At 39.0% G+C, this 23,634-nt stretch overlaps 1 protein-coding gene across 1 annotated transcript in view; it reads right to left on the bottom strand.

The window, feature by feature from the left end:
* Positions 1 to 210: 210 nt before the first annotated feature.
* PPP4R1 (protein phosphatase 4, regulatory subunit 1) overlaps positions 211 to 23,634 on the bottom strand; it is a 99,995-nt gene continuing 76,571 nt past the window's right edge. Inside the window, exons 12-18 of the mRNA XM_006891434.1 lie at positions 22,719 to 22,904; positions 16,937 to 17,098; positions 11,727 to 11,827; positions 6,065 to 6,185; positions 5,836 to 5,970; positions 1,645 to 1,786; positions 211 to 374 (exon numbers count right to left, since the gene is read on the bottom strand). Of these exons, the coding sequence (XP_006891496.1) occupies positions 211 to 374; positions 1,645 to 1,786; positions 5,836 to 5,970; positions 6,065 to 6,185; positions 11,727 to 11,827; positions 16,937 to 17,098; positions 22,719 to 22,904 (1,011 nt within the window). The remainder of the gene's footprint in view (positions 375 to 1,644; positions 1,787 to 5,835; positions 5,971 to 6,064; positions 6,186 to 11,726; positions 11,828 to 16,936; positions 17,099 to 22,718; positions 22,905 to 23,634) is intronic.

Below are 23,634 nucleotides of genomic sequence, written 5' to 3' on the forward strand. Positions count from 1 at the left end.
AAGTCAAGATGAGATAATAGTGTTTGCTGTACTTTTTCTTGACTTAAAAGTCCCTGGTATCATGTTTAGGTGACTTTCACCTGCAATAAAGTCTGGCAAGAGAGGAAGGTCTTTCCTCTTTCATAAAAGGTTGGATAGTTCCTACGCATGAGAGTCATGTGTAAAACCCTAGCTTCTAGTAAGCAGGAATGACACTGAGATTCAAGCTTTCTAGTAGGTAGAAGAAGCTGTGCTCATGGCATCTTCAGCAATTCTGGTTCCAGCTGGGTGAATGCTTGCAAAGTATTTCACATCACTGTCACGGTCCATCTGAAGAGCCATAATTGTTTGCTCTACAGCTTCCTGATGACAACTCGCAGAGGTTAAGAAATAATCTGGAAATGAGAAGAACAGATAATAAAATTAGTTTAACATTTAACAGTTTTATCAAAGATTAAAATTTTTCAGTCAGAAAAAACACAATTTGTCTGCAGGTTATCAATAAGCTTTCATATTTTTTAAAAAAGCTTTCTTGAAAGATAAGTTTTTCATTATATAAACAAATTTGTATTAATAAAAAAATCCCTTTGTATGTTTTTAAATCTTAATTACATCTATGGTACACTAAATCTCATATGATTTTCAAAGGCAGCTAGTTAAAAACAATCAAATCCACTGCTGTTGAGGTGGAGACAACTCTTAGCTGACCCGACACATTTTCAGAGGTTATGAATCAATCTCATTGGAGGAGTCTGTCCATCTTTCTCTTGTGGAACAGCTAGAGGATCGGAACTGACTGCCTTTAGGATAGCAGAGCTCCCTCTAAGACTGCTAAGCAGTATTAATAACCTCCATGTCTATTACCCATATTAGAAGGGAACTCTGGTGTATTAGTGGTAAAGGGATTGTGCGGCCAACCCAAAGGCATGTGTGGTTCAAATCTACAAGCTGCTCCATGGGAAAAGGATGGGCAATCTCCTCCCATGTAATTAACTGAACCCTGAAAACTCACCAAAGTGTCAGTGGTGGTTCATTTCCGACTCATTCGTACACAACAACAATAATAAATAAAATTACCAGAACTGTGAGGTCATAACATAGCAAAGCAAACAACACGGAGCATTTGTGTTCTGCTTAACAAATGGAAGGATCCTTGGCGTCCTAAGTGGTTAAGCACTAAACCACTAACTGGAAGAATGGCAGTAATAAGCAGCAGCCACCCACCAAGGGAAAAGATGAGGCCGTGTACTTCCACAGGGTTTGGAAAGCCCGTGAGGCAGTTTGCCCTGTCCTGTGGTGTCATCATAAGTAGAAACATGGAGCCTTTCCTAGAACCCGTGGCACAGACTCACACCTGCAGGTCTCTTCCAATGGTCATGATTTTGCCGTTAGAAGAGCCAACCATTTTAAGCTGCTAAGCTTCAAGTTATGAAAATGATTATGGTAGAAAAATTATTTTCAATTAGAATAGAAAAAAAAAAGTCTATTCCTATTCTCTATCCTTTGTCTCTGTCCTATCAGAGAGAACCACTCTTAACTTAAAATATACCCCTCAACCAAATAATTTTCACTCAACATGCACTACTTCTTTGATATTTATCTATTCAATACAATCTATGAATTTCCCTCCAGCCCCTGTATTTTCAAATAGAACCACTGTCCCACCTTTTTCTAACAGACTTTGTCTCAGTGTTTTTGCAAGGAGCACTCTGACATTTGGAACCCTGTCATTTGCTAAGGTGAGCAGGTGTGGCATTAGATGCACAGCAAACTGGTCCATGGGAAGACAATCATCTTCAATGACAGTCTGAAGAAAAGAAAAACTGGTTTAGATTTCTTTGTAAATCTAATCTACTAGGTAACAATTTTAACAACTTAAGAGTTACAAATTACAGCTATTGCTTTTAAATAATTACTTCAGGTTCTGTGTAACTAAAAACGAAAATGATATAATTAGCTTCCCTCTTTGGGTGTATGAGACTGAGCACACTATAATGGAGGCCTGACATTTTCATAGTAAAGCTTTCATTTTCATACTAGCAGTATAGGCTATAGACTAAGCTCCCTCTAGTGGACGGTTACCATATGTTTGACAAAGAACTCAGATGACCAAGAGGGAAAAAGGGGCAAAGGTCAAGAAAAGAAAACAGGTATCTGACTTGGAAGTTGGCAGAGATGGGTGCCATCAAGAGTAACACCTCGAGAGGGTAACACTTGGAGCAACCATGTCCGATCCTGTGGTAAATTCAAAATCTCTGACCCACTGAGGAACCCTGCTGCAGTCACTGTGTCAACCTACCTGCTTGCAGGGCTTACTCTCTTTTGCCCCATTTCTCCAAGCATAATGTGCATTTCCAAGGAATAGTCTCTCCTAACATGCCGAAAGTATGCGAAATGAAGCTTTATCAGTTTGTCTCTAAGGAGCACTCTGGCTGTACCTTATCCAAGATCTATGTTTATTCTTTTGGCAGTTTACAGGATATTCAGTAGTCTCCAAACCACGGTTCAAAGGTATCAATTATTTTTCTGTCATCCTTTTCACTGCCCAGCTCTCAGATGCATATCAAGTGATTGGCCTGAATCAAGCACACACCTTAGTCCTCAAACTGACATCTATGCTCCCCAGTAATTTGGACAGGTTCGTGACTGCAGACTTTTCCAGTGCAGCGTATCTCTTGACTGCTGGTACCAAGGGAGTTGATTATGAATTCAAATGAAGTCCCTTGACAGTTTGTTTCAATCTTTTCTCCTCTATCATGTTACCAGTAGTGTTGTAGTAATCAGAATTTTTGTTTTCTTAATGTTGAGATGCAATCCATGTTGAAAGCTATAGTCTTGGATGCTCTGCAGCAAGCACTTCAAGTCCTCCTTATTTCCAGTAAGCAAGACTGTGTCATGTGCATGATGCAGGTTATTGATTAGCCTTCTTCCAATCCTGACACTACATTCTTATTCACAGAGTCCAGCTTCTCAAATAATCTGCTCAGCATACAGATTAAATAGTTATGGAGAGAGGATACAATCCTGATGCACAACTTTATTAATTTTAAATCATGTACTATTCCCTTGCTCTTTTCCCAAAACAGCCTCTTGGTCTATGTAAAGGTTTTGCATGAGTACAATTATGTGTTCTGGGATTCCCATTCTCCTCAAAGTTTGCCATAATTTGTTATGATCCACAGAGTTTAACACTTTTGCACAGTTAATAAATCAAAACCAGACATCCTTCCAGTATTCTTTGCTTTCAGCCAGGGTCCAAATGACATCAGAATGATATCCCTGGTGCCACAGTCTCTTCTAAATCCAGCTTGAACTTCTGGCAGTTCTCTTATGTACTGTTCTAGACATTTTTTTAATACTTTCAGGAATATTTCGCTTGCACTGTTTGAGAATTTTGTTGCATTACCTTTCTTGGGAACGGGAGCAAATAGAGAACTCTTCTAGTCAATAGGTCCAATGTGTCCTCTAAATTTCCTGGCATAGACTGGTGAGTGCACTCAAAGCTGTACCTGCCAATTTAAACATGTCAACTGGTATCCCACTGATTCCCAGAGTCTTATTTTTAGTCAGTGTGTTCAGGCAGCTTCACCTTCCTTCATTACCACTCGCTCTTGATCATATTGTACTTCCTAAAATATTTCAGTCTCTGCTAATTCTTTTTGGTACTGTTTTTCTGTGGATTCCCTCCATCTTCTTCTTTTGATGCTTGCTGGATCAGTCAAGGTTTTGCCCTCAGCATCTTTAAGTACTGCAACTCAAGGCTTTTGTTTGTTCTTCAGTAATTTCTGCTTGATATGCGTAGAGTTCTTCTCTTTTTGTTTTCCAATTCCAATTCTGTGCACATTATAATACTTTGTTTTGTCTTGTAGACCTGCACTTTGAAATCCAGCATCTTTTCCCTTTGTTTTGACTTCTCAACACACTAAGTGCAATTTTCATAGTCTATTCTGATATCCATCTTGGTTCCGTTTGTTCTTTTTTTTTTAAGGTAACATGTTTATTTTTTTAAAGTTTATTTATTTGTGTGTGTATCATCAAATCGGATCTGACTGGTACAGGAGACTGCTCCTCCTTCAGCAGAGCATCTGGTGGATTTGAACCGTGTGTACCTCTGACTTCACAGAGCAACTTCTTGCCACTAAACCACCAGAGCTCCCTTTTCCTCAGTCTTTGTAGTGACTTTCTGCTCTCTTCAATCACTAGTATTCAATGCTTCAAACCCAGTCCTAGGATGATTTTAAAATTCAGGAGGGATAGACTCCAAGATCACATTTTTGGTTCTTGTGGACTTGTTATAATTTTCTTTGGCTTCAATTTGAACTTGCACATGGTCTGGTCAATAGTCAACTTATAACTGCTGATATTGACCTTTTCCAACAATTCCTTGCACAGATGTAGCCAATTTGATTCTTATCCATCAAGTGAGGTCTATGTGTAAAGGTGCTGTTTGTGGGGTTTTAAAAAAAAATTTAAATTATTATTAATTTTAATAAAAATTTACAGAGACTTTGGATTTCCATTCATTCACTGTTACACTTTCCTCCCTGCCTACCCCCTCTCCCTCAATTCACTCTTCTCCTTGAAAAGTAAAAGTCTTTCATTTTTATACAATCCCTCCAAGTCCACTCCACTATGTAGCTTTCATTCTGGACTCCTGTCACAGCAATAATATCTAATCACCTATCCCTTTTAAACAGTTCTCTCCCTCATCTGTTTTAATGCAGTATACATTATTTATCCCATCTTTCTCCATCTCCTCCCAAATCCAAGTGTCAATCCTGTTTTAAAACAGTGGCACTATGCAGTATTTGTCCTTTTGTGATGGAGATATTTCACTCAGCATAATGTCCTCCAGGGTCACCTATTTAGTATAATATTTCATGAGTTCCTTGTTTTTCAATGCAGCATAGTGTTCCATTGTGTGACTATACCACAGCTTCTCTATCCATTCATTTGTTGATGAGCACTTGTTTCCAACTCTTTGCTATTGTGAACAAAGCCACAATAAACATGGGTGTGCATATATCTGCTTGGATGGCAATTATAGTCTCTTTGGGGTATATTCCCAGTAGTGGAATTGCTGGGTCAAATGGTATCTCTATTTGAGAAAGTGCCATGCTGCCATCCATAGTGGTTGCAGTGTATTTTGGTTCTTTAAAAAATATATTTGCTCTGAATAAAACACTGGATGTACAAAATTTGATCATTGTTTTTCTGGCCTTATTTCTGTCATTAAGTCTGTACTTTCGGACTACCATTTCTTCCTTATTGTTTCCATCTTTTGCATTCCAGTCATCAACAATTATGAATGCATCTTCGTTGACTTGACTGGTCAATTTTGTACTGCAAAACTTGGTACATATCTAATTTTCTCCTCTTTGGCTTTAGCTATTGGTGCTTATATGTAATAGTGGTATTAACAGGTCTTCCTTGTATGCATATGAATAGTATTATATCACTCACAACATTGTACTTCAGGACAGAACTTGAAATTGTTCTTTTAACTATGAATTCAATATCATCCTATTCTGTTTTTCCAACTTTGAAGGAATACTCAAAAAAGCCCAAGTCAGTTGCAACTCACAGCCCTTTCAGATGGAGAATTGCCCCACAGAGTTTCCAAGGCTGTGAGTGTACAGGGAGGTAGATCACACACCTTCCTTTTAGTAGACTGGCTGGGGGTCAGAGCTGTTGACCTTGCAGGTAACAGTCCAGGGCTCATTTAGAAAGAGGTGACTCTATAAAAGTGCAAAGGTTTTATTCCTTTAGGATAACAAAGAGAGAGTGAGAGACAGGCAGGAAGTGAAAGGAAAAAATGGTTCTGGGGGGAAAACTGGTCATCAATTCCTTGCTTACCTGGCAGACAAAGACAAAGGCTTGCCGACCAGACCATTTAGGACATCGTCCAAAATTTTCTACTAGCTCGTTTATGAGATCAACTCCAAATGTTGGGGGTGTTACCATGTAGAGTTTCTTTACCATCTCACTAACCTAGAAGTAATAAAAATAGGAGAAATGAGAAACATTTTCCTTTCTATGATATGAAAAATTTTCTATTACAAAATTTGAAAAGTTTAACACATACCAGCTTGTAGGAAATCCAGCGCACAGAAGAGACTTTATCTGCACAGAGATTGAGAGCAATGGGACGTAAGTAGTCATATACGTCTCTGGGGCTGTACAAGTCCAGCAGTAAAGTGAGCTGTCTACAAAAACAATTACAAAGGTAAACTTATATGTGTCAAACAACCAGATCTCTTATGCACAGAATTAATGCTCGTCTTGATTAATTTGGAAATGCTATTTAAATACTATGCAAATCCAAAGAGTATCTTTCCCTTAGAATGTGAGTACCACATGGTTGGCTTCGGTGACCAAAAAGATGGTGGCAGGGCAAGCATTATCTGTGTCAAGCCATTGTGAAGATGGTCTTCCTCTTTTTTGGTGACTCCCTGATTTACCAGGTATGATATTCTTCTCTAGGGACTGCTCCCTCCTGGTAACATACCCAAAGAATAAAAATCTCATCATCCTGGTTTACTTCTTGAAGACATATTTATATGTTCTTTGGGCAGTCCATGATATATTCAATATTCTTCACCAACAACATAATTCAAATGCTAATGTCCAAATTTTATATCTATGAGGTAAAGGAATATATTACAGCTTAGATCAGGCACATATTATTCTCCAAAGTGACAACCTTGCTCTTCAGCACTCTAAAAAAGGTACATGGGAGTAGATCTGTCCAATGCAGTTATGTCTTCTGATTTCTCTTCTCTTCTTTTTTTTAATTTTTGTGTGAGTGTACCGTCAAATCAGATCTGACTGGTACAGGAGGAGATTGTCCCTCCTTTCCCGGCAGAGCATCTGGTGGATTCGAACCGTGAGCCTCTGGGATTGTAGTTGCAGCTCCTTGCCACTAGGCCACCAGAGCCCCCCCTGATTTCCCAAGTGCTGTGTCCATGGCTGTTTATTGGAGATCCATGTAAAAATTTACAATGTCAATCTTTTCTCCATCTATGATGTTGCTTACTGGCCCAACTGTGTACATTTTGCTTTCTTTGGGTTGGGAAATACTCCATAGTCAAGGCTATAGTCTCTGATCTTTATCAGTAAGTAAGTGTCTTAAGTCGTCTTCGTTTTCAGCAAGCAAGGACTCTACATTTTTTATTTTGGCTCTTGTGTACTTTAAAAATAAATTTCTTTAGCTTCAACTTGCATATAAGCAAGTAATGGTCTGTACCACAGCCTAGTTTTGTTCTGCTGATGTTCTCTATCATCTCTACAGATGTAGATTTGATTCCTGTGTATTCTACTTGGTGAGAATGCATACAGTCACCATTTATGCTGCTTAAAGAAGGTATTCACAATGACTAAGCTGTTAATCCTATCAAATTATATCATGTATATACAAGGTCATATTTTCCAACTATCAATTATTTTTGTTTCCAACTTCTGAATTCCAGCTGCCAGTAACTACCAATATCCTGACTGTATCTTTAATTTCAGACTGCAAAGGGTAGAAATTCTTAATGTTTTTAACTTTAGCTTTCGTGGTTGGTTAATAATTAGAACAATATTCTGGTATAAAAAGATCGTCCTTGTATATATATATGGATTTTATCCTATCACTGACAGAACTCTACTTCAGGAAGTTCTTCTGGATTATGAACATGACACCACTCCATTTCAGTCTGCCACTCCTGGAACAGAATGCCATATGATTGGTCCATTACAGAAAAGATTGCTGTAGAAAATTTCACTTGAATTTAATTTTCTTTGGATCCACACTCAACATCCATGGTAGCAGTGATCAAAAGATCACAAAGTGTGGGGGAAACTGGCTGTCAAAGATTTCTCCAAAATGCTCAAGAACAAGGATGTCAAGAACAAGCCTTCAAAGAGTAGATGTGCCTGATCCAAGCCATGCTCTTTTCACATACTTCTCAAACATCTGAAAGCTTGATAATGAGCAATGATGACAGAGAAATAGATGTCACTGAGCTATGGTGTTGGAGAAGAGTGCTGCATATGCCATATACTGTCAAAATAACAAACCAGTTTATCTTGAAGTTAGTGCAACCAGGGTGCTCTTACAGGCAAGGATGGTGAAACTGTCTCATATAAAGAGAAGTAGAGCCTTGACAAGACAGAGGGACATGTGACTGTAACAACGGGCCCCAGCGTGTTGGAGAAGTGAGCATACTCCATACAGAGCAAGGTTCCGTTTGTCCATATGGCTGCTATGAGTGTAGCTGATTCAATGGCACCTAACAAAAAACAATGTCCAAAATAATGATTTTAACGCACTCAATTTTTTATGACTTCTAATTTTCCTAGGTTTATATCTGGTATAGTATTCTATAGCAATTGGGTACAAGACACTGTAGAATTGTGATATGAAAAAGATTTCTTAATAGAATTTAGGTATATGATTATTTAGACTTCCTTATTCAGCAAGCTCTGGTGGCCCAGTCTGTTGGGAGTTGCACTGCTAACTCAAAAGGCCCAGCCTCACTGGCAGTGTGACTGCAGCAATAGTAACAAGGGAGAAAGATGCGCTCTCTCCTCCTGTATGATTTATTGTCCTGGAAACCCAAGGGATGATTAGCTAGGAGTTGGTTGCAACTCCATGACAAGGAGTTTGTATTGTTTTTTATTTTTAAAAAAAATCTGCAAGAGGTAAAAAAAATAAATATAGAACTTAAAAAAAAATGACAAATGTTATTTTCTGACAAAAAAGTTCAAAACAAAACTCCCCCACAGGACTTCATCTTTTGTTTGGGATGAAGAAAGCATTAAAGAATGGTGTCCCAACATTAACCATGAATAAAAGCTGGATAACCACAAAATATTTTTTTGAGCTCACTAGAGAGATGAGGTTACAAAGCATCCAGAGAACTTAATTTCTCCTCCAAGGAAACATGGGTCACATGACCAACCCATGTGCAGAAGAGACACTTGCCACCACATGGGAAGACAAGGAGAAATGAGCTAAGGACCATGCAGGGGCGATTATGTCATCTGGAACAGCTGGAACTTATACTAACTGGCAAAGCTCTTTCCCACTGACTTGAACTGGGTATCAAAACAAAGACTGGCATTTTCCCCAGTACACAAAATAGCTCTTCTCTCACTGTCTCTCAGGACAATGTTTTAAGCTGCTGGTGAGGGGCAGTAAAGCTGTCATCCCATGGACATAAACTGTGTTGGGGGAAGAGTAGAGGGGGAAAGAGAAGGTTCATTTTCAGGAAGGGTGGACTGGAAATGTTCTTGAGCTAAGATTATAAACAACATTACATTTACTACTGCAAGAAGCATGGCATAAAATCCTTGTCCAAGACTAATCGCAGATACAAGGCACAGAGTGGATGCCACAGAGAATGGACAGCAAAGTATTAAACATAGAATTATCCCATGACTCAGCAAGTCCATCCCAAGAGAACTGAAAACAGGACTCAAACTGATATATACATGTGTTCCTGTGTTACAGAATCATTATTCCAACAGCCAAAAGGCAGAAACATACATTAGTATCTATAGAATAAAGATACATGCTGTAACCACAGAATGGAATATTCTTCAGCAGTAAGAAAGAATGGAGTATGGATGCATGCTATAACATGTCTGAATTGAAAAAACAAACAAACAAACAAACAAACTAAACGAAAGTCTATCTCTCACATTGCTGAGTTAGAACTGGCTCAGCTGATCCTTCAGCAAGTTTTTGGAGGCTGTAAATTGCATGGCAGGAAACTGTCCATCTTTCTCCCATCCTGATTATCCCAGTCACTGAATCAATCCACCTCATAGAGGGCCTTCCCCTCCTGCGCTATCCCTCCACTCTACCCAGCATGATGTCCTTCTCCAAGGACTGGTCTCTCCTCACAACATGTCCAAAGTATGTTAGACAGAGTCTCAGAATCCTTTCCTCCAAGGAGCCACCCGGTTTAATCCTTTCCAGGATGAATCTCTTTTTTTTCCTAGCAGTCCATGGTATTCTCAATACTCTTCTCCAGCACCACAGCTCAAAGGCATCAATTCTCCTTCTATCCTCCTTGGTCACTGTCCAACTCTCTGATGCATAACAAGTGATTGTGAAGACCATGGCCTGTTTCAAACACACCTTAGTCTCCAGGGAGACACCACTGGTCTTCAGTACTCTGGAGAGGTCCCTAACAGCAGACTTTCCCATGGCAATGCGCCTTTTAATTTCCTGGCTACTGGTGCCAAGAGTGTTGACTGTGGAGCCAAGCAAACTAAAGCTGTGAACAATCTCAATCTCTTCACCATCCATCCTGATGCTGCCAATTGGCCCAGTGGTGAGAAATTTTGTCTTCTTGACATTGAGCCTCAATTGATATTGCAGGCTGCAGTCCTTGATCCTCTGGAGCAGATGCTTCAGGTCCTTTTCAGTTTCAGCAAGCAGGGTTGTGTCATCTGCATAACGCAGATTGTTGATAAATCGTCCCCCAATCTTGACCCCACATTTCTCCTCATACAGCCCAGCCTCCCGGATAATCTGTTCTGCATATAGGTTTAAAAGGTATGGAGACAGAATGCATCCCTGGTGTACGCCCTTCCCAATTTTGAACCATGCAGTATTCCCTTGCTCTGTTCTGACGACTGCCTCCTGGTCCAAGTATAGGTTTCACATTAGCACGATCAAATGTTCTGGGATTCCCATTCTTCTCAGAGTCAGCCACAGTTTGTTATGATCCACACAGTCAAATGCCTTTGCATAGTCAATGAAACACAGATAGACATTCCTCTGGTATTCCCTGCTTTCAGCCAAGATCCATCTAACATCAGCTACAATCTCTAGTACCATGACCCCTTCTAAGCCCAGCCTGGACTTCTTGTAGTTCTCTGTTGATGTGCTGTTCCAGTCGTTTTTGGATGATCTTCAGTAAAATCTTGCTTGCATGTGAAATCAGTGAGATTGTTCTGTAGTTTCCACATTCTGTTGGGTCACCTTTCTTTGGGATAGGAACAAATATAGATCTCTTCCAGTCAGTTGGCCAAGTGGTTGTTCTCCAGATTTCTTGGCACAACTTGGTGAGCATATCCAGGGCAGCATCTGTTAGCTGAAATATATGTCAATTGGTATACCATCTATTCCTGGAGCCTTATTTTTTGCCATGTCCTTCAAAGCAGCCTGAACTTCTTCTTTCATCACCATAGGCTCTTGCTCATACGTTGTTTCATGAAATTCTTGTGTCTTCCAATTCCTTTCGGTACAGTGACTCAGTACATTCTTTCCATCTTCTTTTAATACTTCCCGGATCATTTCACGTTCTGCCAAAAGCATCTTTGATTATAGCAACTCGAGGTTTGAATTTGTTCTTCAGTTCCTTGAGCTTAAGATATGCTGAGTGAGTTCGGCCCTTTTGATTTTCTTACTCCAACTCCTTGCACATTTCATTGTAATATTTTGCTTTGTCATCCCGTGCTGCCTTTTGAAATCTTCTATTCAACTCTTTAGTATCTTGAATTCTTCCTTGTGCTTTGGCTTCTCTGCACTCCAGTGCAATTTTCAGAGTCTCTTCTGACATCCATTTATGTTATGTACATTTTATCACAATAACAAAAATGAAAATAAGGGGGAAAAGGTATGAAATGTCATTGCAAGCAGGTCAGTTTTACAAGGAAAAGTTACTAAAAAACAAAGCTGGATGTACAGAGAAATCTGAAAAACAAAAAAAACAATGAACTCTTCTAAACCATAAAGCGTTAGAACTTACTCAGCCAGTTCAGCTCGAAAGCGCCAATTTCTGCTATTATCAGTCACCAAGAACTCCTGAAGTTGATAAAGATATTCTCTTCTTTTGTCAATATGAAGAAGCTGAAGTAATGAAATAGAAAATATTTACCACAGTAAGAACTAAACTTCTTATAAATGGACTAAAAGTAATACTGTTATTTTGGCTATCTGTATCTAACCATTTAAAAAATTGCTTTAAATGCACTTATCCCTGAGTTACTCTTACTCACTCTTAAGAATAATCTTCCTCTTCGTCGGAGATTTTTTTTTCTTTTAATCCTGTCAGTGACCCTTACTGAATACTACAGCACCTTGGGAATAGCTTTACTATAGTATTCACCCACTTTATTCTCTCTTTAAAAAATCTTTTGATTTTGAGTGAAATTTTACAGATCAATCTGGGTTTTCCATTCACAGTTCACACGCACTGTTTCAGGACATTAACTGCAACCCTCAGGATACAAGTGTTCCTCACACTCCCTTGCTTCACCCCATCACCCCCCTTCTTTCTTATCCTTTTTGTCTTTTGAGCTTTATCCTTGGGCAAAACATTGTTTTATGAATTCTTATGGTGGACTGTTACTTTATCCTTAAGATGTGCTTTTTATAGAGAATTCTGTCTTCAAAACCAAATTATTTTGCTACATCCTACACAGCTAACTCCACTCTCATCCAACAATTTTTGGACACAATGATCAGAAGCACGGGCTCATTCTATATGTCAATAGTCTTGTTTCATTTCTGTTACTCAAATTCCCTGTATTTTTTCTCATTTATACTCCAAAATAGTTATTGATCATTTGGTTTTCAACATACTCAACTCATTACTACTCAGTTGGAACTGACTGACAGCTGACCTTACAGTGAGTTTTCAAAGGTTGTAAATGGCACAGGAGACTGCCCACTACTTCCCCCAACAGTAGTTGGTGGGTTTAAACCATATCCTTTTGGGTTACAGCACAACTCCTAGATCAACAGAGCTCCCTTAACTGGTCTTATATAATAAGTAACTAAAACAAACCCCCTGAAGTCCTCCAGGGTGATAATCTTTATTCTTGGGCTAATCTGTTGCTTGCAGTTGATTTCTAGGGGGCAATTTCCATTCAAGGTTTGAAGAACAAACCAGTCTTCTATTTCAGAATTTTTTCCCCTTCCTATTAGGATTCATCTACTGTGTTCTCGAACAGAGTGTTAAAATATCATAGCTGGGCACCACCTAGCTCTTCTGGTTTCAAGGTGGAAGAGGCAGTATGTTCATGCAGACAATCGTGTCCAGTTTTCTCCCTGTTTTTCTTTTGTTCCAAATAAGAAATGCTCAACAGCTGCAACTTAAGACGGTCACTTGTAAGCTCTTAAGATGCCCTGACACTACTCATCATACTGGGAAGGGGAAGACAAACATTGTATTTTGCCTACAGATACAAGGATATAACCTAATTCTTTTAATATAGATAACACTCAAAATTCAAACCCACTGCCAATGAGTCAGGACGAATGTTTTGCTTCACAACATGGTGAGTAACTGTGAAAACTCAAACTCAGAACCACTGAGTTGCAACCAAGTCAGAGCTGACCCTCCACCACCTTTTTTTCCAGAGCCTGTAAATCACGTAAGAGGAGATTGCCCACCTTACACCTAGGAGCAGCTGGAGGATTTGAACCACTTGCCTTTGGGTTAAGGAGTTCTGGAGGTCTGGTGGGTAAGGAGTTGCACTGCCAACTCAAAGAGGTGCTTTGAATCTCTATAGGGGAAAGGCTCCTGAAAATCCTCTGGAAGGTCAGCTATGAGTCAGTTCTGACTCAATGGCACACAACATAAACAGCCTGTGGTTTGGCACAGCAAGTCTCTATTCACCAGCCACCAGAGCTCCCTGAGGAGTGTGAGGAGCTCTTTAAAACTTACTGCCAAACATCTACAATACAACCTCTGGTCTCTTACTTGTCTGAACAAGGAAGAAAGAAAGATAAAACCAAAGATTTAAGAGATGAACATAGTACACAGGACTAATATTCCACATAAACCATGACTTCAACTACTCAGAGACCAGAAGAACTAGTGGTGGCCAGCTACCACCACCACCAATTCTGACCATGGCCACAATGGGTGAGTCTTGATAAAATGAAGAGAAAAATGTGGAACAAAATTAAAATTTTTAAAAGGTGTTTACCTCTTAGACTGATTGAGACACAGAACTTCCTGAGATTATCACTGTGAAACAGTCTTTAACGCAGAAACCAAAAGAATCCCTAGAGGCCACATTTTTAAACCAAGCCAACGAATAGGTCATAAACATTTTCACCTGTGAGTAATGTTGTCCTTTAAGAAAGCATCTGTATGAGACCAAAAATTACTTGAATGCCTTTGCAGAAGTTAAAAGGGGCAGGGAAGCTAGAATACGGAAAACAGTTCAACTAGAGGGGAATATATGGGAACAAAGACACATTGTGAAAATTTAACCAACACCACAGGATCATTTGTGCAGAAACTGTTAAATTGGAAGCTAATTACTTTCACCTTAAACAAATTATTAAAAAACTAATAAAATTATGCCAGTTGACTTGTTCCCCTACACTATAATATTAAATCTCAACATGAAGACAGAATATAGTCTTATTCATATATGGAAGTTCAATGAATAACACTTTGAGCACCTTGTTGATTTTGTTATGTGACGTCACTTGCCACTCATAGCAACCCTCTGTTACAATGGCGCTGAACACTGCTCTATCCTGAGTCAACCTTATTGTCTGAGTCAATTCATCTCAATGAAGGTCTTCCTCTCTTGCATTGTCCCTCCACAGTCTAGAGCATGACATCTTTTTCCAAGGACTGGTTCCTCCTTACAACATGTCCAAAGTATGTCAGACGAAGCTTTAGAATGTTGCTTCCAAGGAGCAGCCTGTTTTCAACCTCTCCAGGACAAATCTGTTTCTTCTCCTACTTGTCCACGGTATAGTCAATACTATTCTCCAGCACCACAGTTCAAAGGCATAAATTCTCTATCATCCCTAGTTATTGTCCAGCTTTCTGATACACAGCAAGTAACTATGAAGATCATGGCCTGGACCAGGTACACCACAGTCACCAGACTGACATCACTGCTCTTTAGTACTCTGGACAAGTCCCTGACAGCAGACTTTCTCAATGCAATTCATCTTTTGATATCTTGGCTGCTGATACCAAGAGTGCCGATTGTGACGCCAAACAAACCAAAGCTATTAAAAATTTCAATCTCTTCACAGTCTATCATGATGCTGCCAATCAGCCCATTGGTAAGAATCTTTGTTTTCTTAGGGTGAGCTTCAATCTGTATTTAAGGCTGTACTCCTTGGTCTTCTTCATCCTCCTCAGTTCCAGCAAGGTTGTGTCACCTGCATAATGCAGGTTGTTGATGAGTCTTCCTCCAATCCTGATGACACATTCCTCCACATAGAGTCCAGCCTCCTGGATGATCTGTTCTGCATAAAGACTGAAAAGGTATGGAGAGACAGGATGGCATCCTTGGCATACACTCTTTCTGATTTTGAACCATGCAGTGTCTCCTTGCTCTGTTCTGACCACTGCCTCCCGGTCCAAGTACAAGTTTCACATAAGCACAATGAAGTGTTCTGGAATTCCCATTCTTTTCATAGACAGCCACAGTTTGTTGTGTTCCACATATTTTGAACATTTCTTCATGTGCCTGTTGGCCATCTGAATGTCCTCTTTGGTGAAGTGTGTGTTCCACATATTATGCATAGTCAATGAAATACAGACATTTCTCTGGTACTGCTTTCAGCCAAGATCCATCTAACATTAGCTATAATATATATTATATTACATATAATAATACATAATATTATAATACTAGGCTTCTTCGAAACCTAGCCTGCGCATCTAGCAGTTCTCTCACTGATGTACCACTTCAGCCATTTTTGGATAATGTTAAGCAGAATATTGCTTGCATGTGATATTAATGATATTGTTTGATAATTTCCGTACTCTGTTGGGTCACCTTTCTTTGGAATAGGAACAAATATAGATCTCTTCCAGTCCAGGTAGTTGTCTTCCTGATTTCTTGGTACAACTTAGTGACCACAACCAGGGTAGCACCTGTTTGTTGAAATATGTTAATTGGTATGTCATCAATTCCTGGAGTCTTGTTTTTTGCCAATTCTTTCAGAGCAGCTTGAACTCTTTATCACCACAGGCTCTTTCTCATACGTTGTTTCATGAAATTCTTCTGTGTCAACCAATTCCTTTATTATGAACTAAATTAATTTAAAACACAAAGCTTCCTATTTCTGGTCCATTAAAAAGGCCCAAGAATGGAACTGAAAATTAGTATTAATAGGCCCATGGAGTGCCCATTCTCAGGACTCTTTACAAAGCAGTGATTTCAGGTCTGAGGCAAGTCAAGAAGGAGAGCCTAAAAGAAAATTCTGTATAATGTCTATACACATTTGACAGTATAGAATCAGTGATTTTTAGTAAAATTTTCCTTTTTAATAGGATTATGACCCTTTTGTATCTCATACCTTAGCACTATTTATAATAGTGCCAATTGAAAAAAAAAAACCAAAAAACAAACCAAACTTCTGAAAAATAATAGCATGCCAGGATGAAACACTGTGCAAAAACTGAAGGTTATTCGTTTACTCTAGATACCTGTGATCCCTAACAAAAAGAATGAGGAGCAAAGAGAAATTTTCAGACTCCCAATACACCATAAACAGCCCACAAACTCAATGGTGGTGAAATTTTTTTACATGTCTTATTTATGAATTTGAAAAACAAAGAGGTAAGCTTTTATTTCTTTTCTACTGTAAAACTAGCCCAACTACTTTAACAGAATTTATGAGAATGAAACTATTTCTTCTTTTATGCCACATTCACCATCAACTCATGGCTACACTTTTTTTACATCAAAGAAAATAACACTGTCGCTGAATTAATTACAACTCACATCAACCCTATGGGACACAGGCAAAGTGCCCTACTGGTTGTGGTCTATGATTCATTCTCCACAGAGTGACTAGGTTTATTCTCAGCAAAGTGCTCCACTAGTGGCTCCAGCATGGATCTCCGTTTTCTTGCATTTACTTTTGGAAATGCTGCTATTCTGGTAATAGCAGAAAAATAAAAATTTCAGATTCCATGGAGAATTTGAGTAGACTTTTATGCAAGGAAGAAAAAAAAATCATAATTACCTTCAGAAAATCATGCAAATGTTTCAGAACACCTATCCTAACTTCATCAAGGTCTTTTAAAAATCCATTAAAAATTGGAACCAGATCTGCAGCTGTCAGCTGATCTCCAAGAATAACTGCAAGCTCATGGATGGAGAACGCTAATGTTCTTCGAACTTTCCACTGGAGAAAGAAAAACAATTTATTATTAACCAAAGCACAAAGATCACTGTAACTTTTAGGTGTTATAAGCAATGCAAGTCTATAGTTGAATGCTAATAATCTAAAAATGTAAATAAGAACTGAATAGTACTAATATTAGACACTACATTTTGATTGTCTACAATTTTATCAAAAACTGACAACAGAAAATGGTCACAGACACACATATAATTTATCATTTCCCTTTTACTGATGAAGGAATCAAACCCACTTAAAATAACCAGCAGCTTTTATAGTTCTCTAAATAATTATATCACCAGCTTGCAGGTGTTCCAAGCATACAATGTCTAGCTGGAATCACCTTGCTTTCCTGTTCCCATACAGTTCACCTTGCATTCAACAGCAAACTTATTTAAAAGGAACTGGCAACTGAAGAAATATAATTAATACAATCTTTTTCTTAGAGCCCTAGAATAAAACACCTAAAAACAGGTATCTATTGTATCTAATTACCTTCAATTTAAAAGCACCTTTTTCTTCACATTGCTTGAACTGAAAAATGTTTAACCTGTTAATGAGGCTAAAACTTTACTAAGAATTTAGAGCAAAAGATTTATTTTCTGGTAATATTAGAATCCAACACTGAGATAAAACACACTGTCAATAAAAGAGAAGTTCTAAAGGAGGGGAAAAGGCAGAGAAAGGGTAGAGCCTTCTTCATGACCCTAGCAGCTCCCTGAGAAATGTTAAGAGTGAGAACCATAAACGGACAGGGAAGAACACTCCATGCAAATGGTCCTTGTGGTTTTTATCTCCAACTGTACCACTAACAGGGTGTTCTGGTGGTCTAGCGGTAAGAAGCTATATTGCAATCCTTAATACATGCGGTTTAAATCCACCAGCTGCTCTGTGAAAGAAAGACTGGCACTCTTCCCGTGCAATTAATTGCCACTGAAAGCCTGTAGAAGGGTCACTTATGGATTGGTTCTAACTTGATATTACACAACAATAACAACCACTAACAACTCAAATGAACTAATTTCACCTGGGCCCAGCTACCTAATTAATATCTCACGTGTCAGAGGAGGAACTTAAATGATATTTTTGAAAATTAATGTGTGAGTGAACGTTAATACAAATGGGTTTTCCATTCATACTCAATTCTGTTTTACAGCATTAATTATAACACCCTTTATGTAACCACATTTTCCTCCTTCCTTCTGGTGATACTAGTTTCCAGCAATCCTACTCCTGTGTTCTGGGTAAAAGCTGGCTTCTTGACATTCTATGACTATCTAGTCCACTGAATGAGGAACTCTCTAGTGTTACTTTATCTCAAATCCCACTGTCATAATGTCCATTCCAAGGCTACTGACCAGAGCAAAGTCCTTGAGAGAAGACTGTTGTGAAGTTGCCAGTGGATTAAAACTGCTGACCTTTTGGTTAGCAGCTGGCTACCTCACATGCTGGAGATCTGGTTAGTGGCAAGATGCTGAGCTGCAACTTAGATACATGGTTTGAAACCACCAGGTGCTCTGTGGGAGAAGGATGGATACTCTCCTCCTGTGCAACTGGTTAACTGCCTTTGAAAACCCACCGGAGGGTCAGAAGCTGTGGGCTGATTCTGATTTGACAATACTCAACCACCACCACCTCCTCACATGCCACCAACACACTCCTTGTTCACCTCATAGATTTACTTATTATTTGGTTGAAAGAAGAGCAAGGGGAGTGTGTTTTGTTCTGGCTTTGAAGGGTGATTAAGGGCCATAGTTTTACAGGTTCACAGTTTCTACCAGACTAGTACACATACTCTTTTTTCTTGTTTAGGGGTTTTGGTTCACATTTCCCAAGCTCTATCCAGAATCCTCTGTGATCCCTTGTAGAGTAGTCAGCAGCCATAGCTGAACATTCTGGATACCATTTGATTTATACCAATGAAGAAAAGACTGAAATAGTTAACAATTTCAGCTTGCTCTGTTCCAAAATTAATAATCTTTGCACCAGCAGCCAGGAAAACAAAAGACGAATTGCATTAGGTAAATCTGCTGTCAGGAACCTCTCCAGAGTGCTAAAGAGCAACGATGTCAGTCTAGAGATTACAGTGTGACTGATCCAGGCCATGGTCTTCGCAGTTTCTTGTTATGCATCAAAGAAAGACCTGGGCAATGACTATGGATAACAGAAGAATGGATGCCTTTGAGTTGTGGTGCTGGAAAAGAGTACTGAACAAAACATGGACTGCCATGATCTGTCCTGGAAAGGGTGAAACCTAGTTGCTCCTTGGAGACAAAGATTCTGAAGTTCCATCTGACATACTTTGGGCATGTAGCCAGGAAGGACCAGTTCTTGGAGAAGGATATCATACTCAGAAGGGCAGAGGGACAGTGCAGGAGAGGAAGATCCTGCACGAGATGGACTGATACAGTAACTGGAATAGGGGCAGATGTGCTGGAGGCAATGAGACTGGCTCGGGAAAGGACAGGCTTTGCTGTACATAGGGTTGCTATGAGTTGCAGGTGACTTGATGACACTTAACAATAACATTTATGCTTCTGACAGAACGCCCTCAATTATAGGAAAGTAGTAAGCTAATTGTCCTTCCCAGACCTGAGGCAAAAATATCAAACAGGGACACTCAAGACTTTCCCAGACAGTGACTTTTCCTCCATACCAAGGGGATAAAATACCTGCCAACTTCAAGGGAGATGGATGGGTAATCTCCTTCCATGTGACTTACTGCCTCTAAAAACCCACTGGAGGGTCAGCTATGGGTTGGTTCTGAATTGAAGGTTCACAACAACAAATAGCTAATGAGCTCAGGTGGCCAAATAAGATTGTTATATTGCCAATCCAAAGACAGCAGTTTAAACCAACTGCTCTGCAGAAGAAAGCTGGGCAATCTCCTCCCATTACACCCTCTGAAAACTCTGGAAAGTCAGTTTTGAGTCCGTTCCAACTCAGTAATGAGAGGGGGAAAGCGGGGAGGGTGAGGAAGAAAGGAAGAAAGAGTGGGAGAGAGAGAATAGCTATTGGGAACTCAGGCGGCACAGGCCCCAAGGACTATCAAGATGTTGCCTACTGGCCCAATGGTGAGGATTTTTGTTTTCTTGATGTTCAGATATAATCCACTTAAGTACTCTTCACTTTCAGCAAGAAAGGTTGTGCTACCTGTAAAATGCAGGTTGTTGATGTTTTCCTCCAATTTTGATGCCATGTGCTTCTTTACAGGGCCCAGATTCTTGAATGATTTGTTCAGCATACAGATTGAAGAGGTATGGAAAAAAGGATAAAACCCTGATGCACATCTTTTGATTTAAAACCAGGTTCCCTTGTTCTGTTCAGACAACTGTGTCTTGGTCAATAAATAGGTTTCAAATAAGCACAATTAAGTGTTCTGGGATTCCCAATCTTCTCTATGTTAGCCATAGTTTGTGACCCACAGTCAAAATGGTTTGCATACTTAATAAAACATAAACATCTTTCTGATATTCTCTTTCAGCCAAGATTCATCTTATGTAGGTCATGATATCCCTTGTGCTATGGCCTCTTCTGAATCCATTTTGGCAGTTTCCTGCTGAAGTAGTTCCACTTGTTTTAAATAATCTTCAGCAAGATTTTACATGCATGTGAGTTAATGTAATTATCTGATTAATGCTATTGCATCACTTTTTTTTGGAATTGGAGCAAATATTGGTCTCTTCTAGTATGATACTAAGTTTTGCAAATTTCTCAGCATAGACTATTTGGTATTCCATCAAGTTCTCGGCCTCATTTTTTGCCAATGCTTCAGTGCAGTTTGAATGTCTTCCCACATTACTACTGATTCTTGATCATAGGCTACTTTCTGAAATGGCCCAATGTTGACCAAATCTTTTTGGTACAATGATCTCACGTATTCTTTCCATCTTATTTTGATGCCTTCTGCATCATTCAAGATTTTGCCCATAGAATCCTTCAGTGTAGCAATGTGAAGCTTACATTTGTTCAATTCTTTCAGCTTGAGAAATGCCTTTTGGTTTTCTAACTCTAGCTCTTTACATTTTGTTATATTTTTTTCTTAACTTTGCCTTCTCAAGCTGCCTTTTGAAATATGTTCTCCCTTACTTCAGGATCTTTTCTCATTGTTCTGGTCTCTCGATGCACTAGTGCAATTTGCAGAATCTCTTCTGACATCCATTTTGGTCTTTTATTTCTCCCTTTTGGCTTTCTTCATGGAACAAACATTCCACACTGTCTGGTCTTTGGTCATTAATGTTGAATGTATCAAATTTATTCTTGAAATAGTTTTAAAATTCAGGTAGGATAAATTCAAGATCTTATTTTAGTTCTCATGAACTTGTTTTGAACTTGCACATGAATAAGTGATTGTTTCATGGTCAGATCATGGCTTTGTTTTGACAGCTGATACTGAATTTAGTCAATGACTCTTCTCAACAGATGTAGTCATTCTGATCCAATATGTCCAGTGAGGTCTATGTGTATAATGGACATTTAGGTCTCATCTTTATTACTAGCCAGAGCCATCAAGTGGACTGAGACAGCAAGCCCATGAACCACAGATCTGAACCTCACCCTATCCTGTGCCATCCTCACAATGTCTATAGGCTCAAGCTCTTGTGTTGGTCACTGCATCAATCGATTTCATTGCGGATCTTTCTTTGTTACTGATCCTCTAACTTTTCCAGCATAATGTCTCTCTCCGAGGACTGGTTCCTCCTGAAAATATACCCAATGTAAGTGAGATGACGTTTCACCCTCATGGACTCTAAGGAGCGGCACTTCCTTTATGACAGATTTGTTTCGTTCTTTAGGAGGTCCCAATAATGTAGTTAACCCTCTGTTAAATGTATTTTTCAGTTATATTTGATAGTAATCTATTCATGCCATTTATTTGGGCTCCTAAATTTGCCCAGTTCTTTGTTGATCTTTATAGCTTTAGGTTTTATGTCTAGTTTCTTTGATGCAAGTAGAGTTAAGCTTTTGTATGTATTATGAGCTCTGTGTCTTGTTTCCATTTCCTAGAAATAGATAGCCAGTTTTCCAGTATCATTTATTAAGAAGGCTGTCTTTTCCCATTTAGGAAAAATAGGAGGATGGATTTCTCAATGGGTTTTTAATGTTCCTAACCTTCCTGCCTTTTGAACTTAATACATGGTTAAATGCTGTCCATATAATTTCAAATATACTTTCTTAGTATTACTGTTCACCTTACAGACCTGTCTAGTGTTTGGTTAAAAATGGAGCTATGTGAATTCTGTTTTAGAATGGAAGTGCGAAGTCATCATTTCAGGGGTTCCAGTGGTCTATGCCTGACCAGTAAGCCTGTTCTTTTTTATGATTTTGAGTTCTGTTTCACATTTCCTCCCATTCTACCCAGGACCTTCTAATGTAATCCGTTTATAGGCAGCTGAGAGCAGTAGCTGGGCACTATTTAGATCTTCCGGCTACCAGGTCATGGAGGCTGAGGTTCATATGCTCCATTAATCATATGGTTAATGAAAAATTAAAAAGAAATGTGATAATTTTCTTTAACACCTAGTCTATGCTATAGCATAAACTCAAACTACAGCAAGTTTGGAAGGAAACATTTTGTCTCATATACGCATATACTTCCTAATTCTTTAACTGCTTTACTCACCTGCATGTCTGAAGCTAGGGTCTCATAAGTCTCTCTCAGGCAGTGCCAATTCTGTCTGCCCAGTGTAAGCGCGACACCAGGAAGGCTATACGCACAGTGCTTAGCAATCTCAGTGTCAACTGTCTGTGCACGAGAGGGATCAGTCATAGATAAATACTGATCCAGTAAAGCCTGAGGTACAACATCCTAATGAAGAAGGAAACAATAATCAATTTTCAGCAGTTCACATTTAAGTTAGGTAAAATAATTTGCAATTACTGGAATTTTAAAACCGACTCTCAAATACTAGGCAAAAACCAACCTCAAATATTTTGGTATCTAATAATGAAGGAGCCCTAGAGGCATAAAATCATGCACTGAGCTGCTAACCAAAAGGGTGGCAGTTCAAATCTACCAGATTTTCCTCAGGAGAAAGAGTAAACAGTCTACTCTGTTAACAGGTCCATGAATTCTGACTCAATGGCAGTGTAGTTTTGGGTTAATAACTGGGAAAAAATGTGCTAAAGAAAATATCCACGTAAATATATAAAAGTAATTAGAAATAAATTACAAATAACAAGATTTTAAATCCGGAAACAACCAAAATTTAAAGAACAGAATTAATTATCAAATATTAAAGATATGTTAAAAATAAGAGAAGTCAACTATGAGAAAACAACTATGAGATATCATCTCATCCCAGTAAGAACAGCAAAATTTAACAGAACAGCAAGCAACAAATGCTGGCGAGGTTGTGGAGAAACTGGAACCCTAATTCACTGTTGGTGGAAGTGTAAAATGCTGCAACCACTGTTCAAGGAGGTATGGAACTTTCTCAAAAAGTTGCAAATAGAGATACCATTTGACCCAGCAATTCCACTACTGGGAATATACCCCAAAGAGACCATAGCTGCCATCCAAGCAGATACATGCACAC

The sequence above is a fragment of the Elephantulus edwardii genome, unplaced genomic scaffold (genome assembly GCF_000299155.1).
Source record: "Elephantulus edwardii isolate Elephantulus edwardi_28Jun2011 unplaced genomic scaffold, EleEdw1.0 scaffold00097, whole genome shotgun sequence".
In the NCBI taxonomy this organism is placed as follows: Eukaryota; Metazoa; Chordata; class Mammalia; order Macroscelidea; family Macroscelididae; genus Elephantulus; species Elephantulus edwardii.